Source organism: Saccostrea cucullata, unplaced genomic scaffold (assembly GCF_032062105.1).
Source record: "Saccostrea cucullata isolate Sc308-1 unplaced genomic scaffold, CSIRO_AGI_Scuc_v1 ctg87, whole genome shotgun sequence".
NCBI classification, from domain to species: domain Eukaryota; kingdom Metazoa; phylum Mollusca; class Bivalvia; order Ostreida; family Ostreidae; genus Saccostrea; species Saccostrea cuccullata.
The window spans coordinates 539,426-550,067 of record NW_026932818.1 but is presented as its reverse complement, the minus strand read 5'-3'; the positions used below and the strand labels follow the sequence as shown (position 1 = coordinate 550,067).

At 32.3% G+C, this 10,642-nt stretch overlaps 1 protein-coding gene across 1 annotated transcript; it reads left to right on the top strand.

Annotated features, from left to right (window-relative positions):
• Positions 1-762: 762 nt before the first annotated feature.
• Positions 763-8,907, top strand: LOC134236284 (fibropellin-1-like). Its single transcript, XM_062718463.1, has 12 exons — positions 763-881; positions 1,176-1,295; positions 1,532-1,651; positions 4,244-4,357; positions 4,457-4,474; positions 4,619-4,804; positions 5,091-5,342; positions 5,462-5,596; positions 6,881-7,290; positions 7,984-8,104; positions 8,372-8,454; positions 8,680-8,907. The coding sequence occupies exons 1-12, from the start codon at positions 773-775 to the stop codon at positions 8,704-8,706; spliced, it is 1,695 nt and encodes a 564-aa protein (XP_062574447.1). The 5' UTR covers positions 763-772; the 3' UTR covers positions 8,707-8,907.
• Positions 8,908-10,642: the final 1,735 nt, after the last annotated feature.

The following is a 10,642-nucleotide window of genomic DNA, read 5'->3' as shown; positions in this document are numbered from 1 at the left end:
AACATTCGCAGTGACTAGATTCTCTCGAAAATTTCTCGCACGCGAATTAAAGTTGGTTTACAGTAATATTTTTTCATTCAAAGAAAACAGAAATGTTGTTAAATTGCCTAAATAATTGTATCATATTTGCATTTCATCTTCGCTTACACATGATCATAAAGAATCACTCTGAAAATAATACCTTGGTAAAAATCAGTACTGTATACAGGGGAATTTTTGCCCCCGTTTTATTTTCGACCCTTTTGCCCTCTCCTTGATTGGGCGAATTTAAAACGGGGCGAATTCAAATTGCACCTCATAATTTCTTATACAGAGCTTTGGCTGGGCGAATTTAAAACGGGGCAAAATTGTTCACTAGTTCAAAGGGCAAAATAACACGGGGCGAAAATAGACCTGTATACAGTATCTTAACTTAATAATTTTTGAATCAAGAATTTACGTTTAAATCACAAAGATAAAAATGAATATAATATGGGGATAACAAACAGTATTCAACCTGTAAAGTCTCATATTCAAACAATACAAATCAGCAGCAGAGTATTAAACACAGACCTCCAAAACATCAGAGGCGATAGAAAAGTCAGCATCTCCTGTCATTCAGTCACACCCGCAGTGTGATAATCATGATCAGGAAAACTGAAAAATCCATAGATATAAAATATGTATTACATTTTATATACTTCAGGAAATATGAGTGATTTTTTTTACTTAAAGGGACTACTCTTTTACTTTTTTTTTTTTTTTTTTTTTTTTTTTAGATATTAATGAGTGTATGAACATCACATCACCATGTTTGGGGAACGGTCGCTGTCTTAACACTCAAGGGAGTTTTAAATGTACATGTGATTCTGGATGGGAAGGGCCCCGGTGCTCTGTGAAAGGTAAATTCTTATGTTCTATGAAAGGTAAATTTCTGCAGGTGCTCTTTGAATATAGGTGCTCTGTGAATGGTAAATTACTACCGAAAACAATTATATTTAATTAAAATTACAATACATAATGTATAGTAAATAGTAAAACTATCGGTAAAAATAAATATCATATGATGTAACTATCATGAGCAAATGACGTGAGTCAGGAAGTCTTGTCTACATTATTAATGATTGCACTTAATTAAGTTTTGTTCTATACAGAAATTGGTCTAAATGATATATCTTTGGGTTATATTCTTTCAGTGAAACTCTTCTGCAATCAAATACCTTGTAAAAATAATGGAACATGTATTCTAAACTTGACAACTCAGAATTACCAATGCATTTGTTCCAAAGGATTCGAGGGTGACTTCTGCGATATAGGTGTGTTTTGGTTTATTTTTTCCAAAAACTTTCACCAAATATGACAAAAATTAATACTTTTTTCAACGAATAAATTACTCTTCTTCACTGTCAAAAATAAAATAAATGTAAGATTAAATGTCAAGTTTTCACTTAATTTTCTTAAAGCGGTAGGTTTTATAAGTCTAGCTACATGTATTTGTTACGATTCATAATTTCTGCATCTGAGATTTAGGTAATATTTAATCATTTTTCAGATATCAACGAGTGTGTGACGTCATTCAGACCCTGTTCTGGCAGAGGATCATGCGTCAATTCCTTTGGGTCATACTTTTGTGACTGCTATGGAGATTGGGAAGGGCTCAGATGCGAGAAAAGTAAACAAATTATTTTTAGTTCTAGTTAGGAGAAATTATTTTAAATTCTACTAATAGACAGGAAATATTATTTTTAATCCTACTCAGGAGAATTTAATTTTTATTCTAATCAGGAGAAATTATCAACATAGTAGTCTGTTTGTCTAAGGTAGAGTTAATAACAAATTTTCAATAGTTTGTATACAGCCAAATTTACTGCCTTTTTTCACTGAAATTTGTAATTAAAATCACAGATTCCTTTAGGCCTACAGGACAATAAAGTCTTTAAGGACGTTCGATCCTGAGCTTTTGAGTGGATTTTAGTTCTGTCCTTTATTTATAAAATTCTGTATTATTTGTAAGTTCTAAGATTATATCAGAATTCTACAATGCAAACTGAACTGTATTCAATGAAAAAACCGCGATTAAATTCCATTCAAGTAGAATTAAGCTAGGGACTATATTTTGTGGCGGAAGGTTTTTTTAGAAGAAAATGATCAGTTTTTTCCCTTTTGAACTATAACAGTACTGTTAATTTTAGATTCCTATTTTTCCATGCTGGTTGCACACAAAGCTGTTTTTTGCAGTGAAATATGTTATGTTGGTTCTGAAATATCTATTAAATTATTTCTTATGAATTCTTTCAACGAAGTGTGATAAATATAGTCAATATATTCTGAAAATCTGGGGAAAAATTGAGCCAATTTTAACGTGAAACTGACACTCTTTTAGTAATATCTGAAAATTTACATCATATACCCCCACCTTTGATGTTATTTTCTAAATATTTAAGATGACTTTGACCTATTTGCTTTAATTCAGAAAAAGTTTAAGACTTTAAAATAATTTTCTTGCTTATCTAATTTTCAATGCCAGAAAAATCAAATTTTATTAGTGCAGAAAGGTCAAATAATTGATAATGCGAAGCAATTTGAAACTGTTTCTTAGTCACAATTTTAAAGTGTTTTTTTTAAAATAGACTTAGAGTTCATTTTGTTTCGTGCTTTAATTGGATAGAAATATTCGAGGGAAAACGTCGAAGATGTAATTTCTAATTAAGACATGAATTTCAGTGCAAAAAGGTCATATTAAATGTACTGTAGCCCAAAAGAAGCATATTGACCCCCATTTTTTGATTTGAATTTTAATTAAGCTATGTATGTAGAAACTAAAAATATACTTAACAAAAAAGTTTAAGACTTTAAATATCAGGATCCAACGTCGTTAAATGAGATCGCATACAGTTCACGGTAGCTGCAGATCTGTAGCGTTATGGTTTTATATATTTGTCTTTGACCATAACGCTACAGATCCCGTAGTGCAAAAAAGGTGCAATTTACGGCGCAATATTTTTTGCGCTCTTTTGGAGAGAATTTCTCCACTTCCTAGCATTGGTTAATCAACTACCTTTCACTCCCTAATTCTAGACACATTCTGTAGCCAATATGTATAGTTTATCTACCTCCCAACCATTTATAATCGTCTGTACAAGTGATAAACTCGCTTGATTAAAATTATTTGTTAGATTACTGAAAATTCATTTCCAGCGAGTTTATTGCCTGTAGAGACAACTATAAATGGTTGGAAGGTGGATAAACTATACATATTGGCTACAGAATGTGTCTAGAATTAGGGAGTGAAAGGTAGTTGATTGACCAATGCTAGGAAGTTGAGAAATTCTCCCCAAAAGAGCGCAAAAAATATTGCGCCTTTTTTGCACTACGAGATCTGTAGCGTTATGGTCAAAGACAAATATATAAAACCATAACGCTACAGATCTGCAGCTACGTTCACGGTAGCTCAGTCGATTAAGAGCTCGATCCGTAATCGGGACATCTTGAGCTAGAATCTCGGCCTCGACTGACCTAAGTCGATAAAAATGGGTATCAACTGTTCCTTCACCATGCGCTCGGCTCTTGAAGTGCAAGTTGCGGGTCCCTCTGATGAGACCTTAAAATCAGAGGTCCCCTATCACTGCAAGCGTTGGCACGATAAAGATCCCTCACTACTCAATGGCCCTGAGTGCCGAGTCAAGGCCAAAATTTGAAGCCCTTCACCAGTAAATGGTGACGCCTCTATATTATTGAAAAATTTTTTCAATGAGACGTAAAACAAACATACAATCAACCAATTAATCAACCAATTAATCAATCAATAAATGCCATCGTTAAAACCTAGGCATCGTGTCATAGTGACTACTAATTTCCCGTAACTACTAATTTCCCTCGCTTCGAAATGACCATTGAATTACTGGTTAACAATCTTCCGACAATTAATTGTGTCCAGACATGAGTGAACTACAGTGTATTTTTAAAGGGACTTTAAAGCCAACATACAACATTTTTAAAACAATTTCAATTTAAAAGAAATGATCATCAAAATTCAAACAGATCACAACAGAGTAAAGCAACGGATGGACAGATAGACAAGAAGTTCAGAAACCTAATAGAATATTTATAGGATATTTTCTAAAATCAAACCTTTGCAGACTATATCTTCAGATAAGAAATCCAATCTCATAAGTGAATACCTTTCTAAATAAGCATAATTATGTTATTTTCTTTTTAAGCTTACATTGACACTCTTAATGAATATATTCTTTCATTTTTCTAGGAATTGATCCTTGTCTTTCCAATCCCTGCCCAAAGAATTCAGTATGTGAAACAAAAGGCAGTTCATATCAATGCACGTGCAATATAGGATGGGAGGGACCCAAATGCGATCAAGGTTATTTTGAAATTCATCAATTATTCATACTTATTTATATTTGAGCTTTTCATTAAAGTAAAAAAAACCTTCATTTGATGTGAAATCATTATTTTTTAGAGGTGAAGAGAGCAACAGGTAGTATATTATTGCATTGTTTCCAATTTCATACGGACAAAATAATTTTCAAGTAAACGATATTATTATAGAAACATTTCTCTTTATGAATCATGAAATGTAAAATTATAATAGAAATGAAGTTTTACATCTCTTTATTTGAAGGACCATGCGCAAACATGTGCAAAGGAGAGGAGTCCTGCTATTTAGAACACGACTGTACCCACTACAAACACTGCCACGCCAGGAATTTCGCCTGTCATTGTACATTGATGAAGTGTGCATTTGGAACGTTTTGGAGTTCTTCCCTCAACACCTGCGACAAAGTGTCCAACGTACTTTGTAAATCTGGTATGTTACTTTTGGTCTGAGTAGGGAAACCTTTTTGAATACAAGAGATATCATCATGGTTTTATTTCCATGCATTTCAGTTTTATCTTGAATGGTTATCGATGGGCAGGGGATGCTCACTCCTCCATGGCACCTGTTACCACCTCTAATGTGTTTTGAGGGTCCACGTTTGCTCCTCTCCTATTTTGTAGTGTTTAATGGACTTTTTAGCTCGAATACTGTTCGTTATTTTGCCACAAATGACAAATATTTTCCCTACTAAAGTTAAACTTATGCTGTTTTGTAGATCCATGCCTTAACCTTCCTGCTGATTCTACTTATCCTAGTGAGTTTAACTGCCGTACCTTCTACATGTGTAACAGAAACATGCAGTCGATAGCAATGTGTTGTGATCTGGGGTATGCTTATGACCCAGAAGTTAAGAACTGTACGAGAAGCAGATACTGCAGCTTAGAATGTTCTACCCAGAATATTCCGACAACAACATCGCCAACAGTAGTAGAAACAAGTCCCCCATGGGTTACATCAGAAGGTTCAGGTATAATCATAGCACTACTATGTTCTACATCGTTTGATAATTTATATTTTGTGATCTTCATTTTTATGAATATAACATTTGAATTTATACGAGTATATGTCGCGTCATTTACTTTCCAGTTTGTAAACTTTACCCTCTTAATGGAGATCCCACTAAATTTATCCAAAGTGGTTTAATACAAAGTTGTGCAAAGGGGACGATTTTCCAGCCCTCAATCTGCGGTTGTGGAAGTGACAAGGATTATATTCTATCACGTAGGTTTTTTTTATCATAAATTCTAGAAAATTATATTTTTTTCTGATTCTTAATGCATGGTTAACATCTTCATAAAATGTTCATGGGATAAAAATAAGTGAAAGTTGCTTGTAAGAGATCAATATTATGTCATATGTTAATATTTTTGTATCAAAATGTATGTGTACGATATATAAAAGACAAAAACTATTGATCAACTGAACGCACACTTAATAATAAATTGCATGGCATTTTATAATTTTGTAATATACAGCTCAACAAACTTTTTAAGCTCACATGGTTTTTCGCACAAATTAAGGTCACGTTATTATAATGTAATATTGTGTGTTGAGACATCAAAATACATTTTAAGAGTATTTGTTTACATTATTTGAGTTTAATTTCATTTACTAAAACTTAATTCATACAAATCAATTACTAGAACTTTAATATATTCTTGGCTGATAAATAACAATTATTTCCATGTGATTGTTTGTAGTGTCTTGCCAATTGCAGCTGTCATTCTATCCGTTCTTTTGAAAGCAGTAGCTCTTTGCAGAAACATAGACACGGGCACAATACAGCTACTGTAACTTGCATTTTCTGTACATTCTGACTCTTTAACACAGGGTGATAATAGTGTTTTTCATCTGATTGACTGCTTTGTATGTTAATAAGGTGGCATTTTTCAGAGTCACCTTCTAAAAATCTAGAATCATGAAAGATTCACCCCATAGCAAATTTTTGACATTTAAAACCGTAAATGCAGAAGAATTTTCCTTTTCATAGAAAAAATTTACTATTCAAAAAAATAAACAATACTTCATTATCCTACCCTGTAGTATGGGTTTCTCTCTGTAATGTTATTCCTTTTCGGTACTACATTTCGACAAAACCCAGATGAGTATGGTAAATGAGCAAAGAATTTTAAAAAATTTTCACCTTTAAGAAGAAAATTTAAAATTTTCAACTACATTGTGTCAAAGAAAGCACGTTTTATATTATTTGTAAAAAAAAAACCTATGGTAGAGGCCTATAGTAGAAACATCGTACCATTTATTGATAAATTCCACTCTAAAACATCCACTTTGGAAACTTAAGATAATACTTTTAAAGGACATTTATACTTGACATTATATATGTAATATAACGTAGGGCTATGTCATCGTTCTGAGGTTCGAAAATAGAAATTTCTATTACAAAAATGTGACCTTAATTTGTGCGAAAAACCATGTGAGCTTAGAAAGTTTGTTGAGCTGTATGTTGTTACAATATTGTGAGTAAACTTGAACTATTTTTTTCAGGGTGTTCATCGTTAGTTTATTTGGATTTTCGAGGGGATAGAATCAAGGACGTTTATCACCAAAGCTACGTCGAAGTAAAGAATGTTATGCGCATTAATACTAGTGAACCAGATGATACGTATGCTTTTTTCAACGGAAGATCCTCAAGCATACGTATTCCTCGCTTCAGTGCAGTCGCACTACGTCTTCTAACAATACAAATAAGATTTTTTGCCCTTCCATTTGGACCAAGATATCAGGTATTGATATCTAATTGCCGGTCTTCAGCAAAACCTACAGGAATTATAGAGCTACAGAATCAGACTCCTTCCGTAGCTATTGTGGCTGACACAAAGGATGAACACCTCACCCTGTTGGGGTACAGCGAGGATTGGAGAGTCAGGCCTGCTATACTAACACTATCTTATAAGGTATGGAAATCCCATATATCGCTTTACATTACTGGGCGAAAGCGAGGATTGGAAAGTCAAGCTTGTTAAGCTAATGCTATCTTATAAGGTACGGAAAACCCGCTTTAGTCAACTTTATATTCTTTGAAATCATACTAATATTTATATAGGGAGAGGCCTGCCATAATAACGATATCTTATATGAAAGTATAGATAACCCGCTTTAAATTAGTCAATTTAATATTCTTTGAAATCATTGTTTGAGAGAGTGGGTATTTTTTCGTGGTGTGAAGAGACCAAATTAAAGATTTCAATTCCCCTATGACATGTAAATTTTGAAAGTGCAAAACAGCTAAATTAAATCATACATTTCTCCTATTAGGTACCCGAGTTTCTATTTTCTACTATTGTTTTGTTTTCTTAAGCCAACAGTAAAACAGTATGTGACTTCCTTCGTGGTATGAAAAAATAACCCAAGTCAAAATTCATATATCTATTAATTTATTAAGTTAGTAAAATATAAGTATGTATATGTATGTATAATATATACAAAATTCAATGAGAACTAAAAAAGTAAGTTCTTTTATATTCTTAGAGTTGTTCTTCATAAAGTTCATTCTCATTAAATATTTTATAAATTTTTAGAGCTTTTCATGCATGCCTGATACTGAAGTTTTAACATCTTAAGAGGTTTTAATTTTGCCTATTTGTCAGGTCAAAGCTTGGATGAATGTGGAGTTATTATATGATGGTAGAAGCATTGCAGGAAGAGTGACGTCATTTAGTTCAAATGGCTCAATTTCATTTGAAAGTAAAGATGAAACAGTTTTATCAGGTTACTGAATTTAATATCCTTGAATTTGGAATAATATCAGGAAAATAATTAAAAATTTGCTATCTTTGGTTTCATTTGTAAATGAAACAATATCGGAAGGATTTATTTCCTAACTAATTTTTAAACAAAGACATATATCTTGCTCTTAGTTGATTTGGAAAGAAGTAAATAATTATTGTTAAAAAACCTAATACTAAGTGCTGAAATGAAAGAAAGCTATTAAGGTCTTTTAAATTATTCATTAATTTTTGTTGTGTTTCAAAACAGGAAACCTAGTAGCCCCAGACGGTCCACTAAGTATAGGCATGTGCAAAGAAAACCAAGATGCTTTTTATGGTTACATGGACATGGTAGGTTCCAATAATATTTCTCCATTTAGCAGACAGTTGAAAGTGACATATATGCTCGAAATGTAGCTTGTTATTAATAAATGTTGTCTAGACAACAGACACAAATATATTTGATATTTTATTCTTTTTTCATGACAAATATATTCTATAAGTATTTAAACGATTTTGTACACAAACAAAACAAACTATTAAAGTGCATACTTCTATTTATTTATTTTCTTATAGGTTCAAGTATTTGACTGCAATCCATGATCTCAACTTGAAGAATTCCAATACGTCTACTATTTGTTATTTGTGTGTTACTTGTATTTGTTCTAGCTGTAATGTATTTGAATTAATTTTCATCCAAAATCTTCAATATTTCCATTTATAATTATACATGAATAACATGTATGATTTTTGTAAATACTATATGTATGATACTGAGTAATCCTAATATTATATTTATTTTTACTTTTAGCTGACTAAGGTTTATAGATTATAGATGAGTTTTTCTGACTGAAGGTTGTCCAGCGTTTGTCTCTCTGTAATCTGTAGATCTATCAACCACAGGTGATTGTGGACAGCCCCCCTCGCGATATTCACCCACAGGGCTTGTTGGACATTTGTTTCACAAATTATCATGTGTATACTATAAAAAAAATCGTCAAACCCCAAAATAATTGCTCCACGAAAAAAAATACCCCACTATATATTAGACAAAGGTATGCCACTCCAGTTTGTTTACGTTGTACCCCCACTGGTCTTTCTGAGCTTAAAACATGTATTTATTTATATATGTATAAATCATAATGATAACAACCGAAAAAGATTAAGTCAGAACAAAACTTTCTCGAATGTTATCGTAAGAAGTAAAACTTTCGGTGTGTAAATAATGGTCTAAAATAAGTATATATGAAAAAACTTCTGTCAGCATTCGACTCCATGATAGAATTACTTGCTGACCAGGTCATTGTTTCGACCATAAAACTTTCAAAATCATGACTTTAAATAAGACTGTTTGTATTCTTGTTTGCTAATATATTAATGCAAAAACATTTCCATGAAGGTAAGAAAAGGTTTGTAAAAACTAAAATCAGACCACCATAGGAACAGATATTCATATAGAAAATTTAAGATATCTACAGGATTGAAAAGATTTCAAATTGTGAAGTTGACACCAACCGTTCAACTTTCTTCAAATTTTAATTTTTCAATTTAGAGACTATAAAGAAATAGAGGATATTCAATGTTTTGTTGTTAAATAATTTATTTCACGAGTGGGACAGGTTTTTTTAAAAATATATTTTCACGAGTGTGAAGCACGAGTGAAAATAAAAAAAAAATCCTGTCTCCCGGGTGAAATAAATTCCATATTCAACTACAAAACATTAAATTTTCTGTTTATTACATTTTCTTTGATTTTTTCCCGTTGTCTCTGTGCTTTTCTAATACAGTCAGGCTACCTATGACGTCATAGTTGAGCGGTTGAGGCGTCATAGCATAGTGAAATGAAAACATTGTAAACATGGATTTTAGCAACATATTTAGGGTAACTTATGTCATGTCAAGGAATATTTTTTTCAACACTCTCCGTTATGGGTAGGAAAATCGAGAGTTTTACCGCACTTCTGATATTTGTCACACTGTGAAAGGATATCATTTTTATTCAATGAATGAATTACAGTATTTTGCTGTTAAAATGTAATAATTTCATTTATATACACGTCTTTATTAACTGATCAAAAGAGGAGTGTTGACTTGGGTGAGCTATGTGAACTTTTTTGTTATTTCTATTTCTTTTATTGTATAATATTAGTAAATGTAGAAATACATGATAATGTATTTGTTTTTATTTCGTATCATAGTTTTAAAAAGAAGTCATTGAAAGGGACTGCTTTGATGAATGATTTTTTATGCGCCCGGATCGATAGATCCGAGGCGTATATTGTTTTTGTCCTGTCTGTCTGTCTGTTTGTTTGTCCCCAAACTTTAACCTTCGCCATAACTTTTGAACCATGAAAGATAGAGACTTCATATTTAGTATGCATACTCCACTAATTAAGCTCTTTCAAATGACACCAAGGTCAATGACCTTGGGACCTTGACTGTGACCTATATGCTAAAAATAGCTTTTTTCGAACTTTGTTGCTGCCGGGCGCATAGTCTTTCACAAACACATCTTGTTTCATTTATTTTTTCCCTAGCA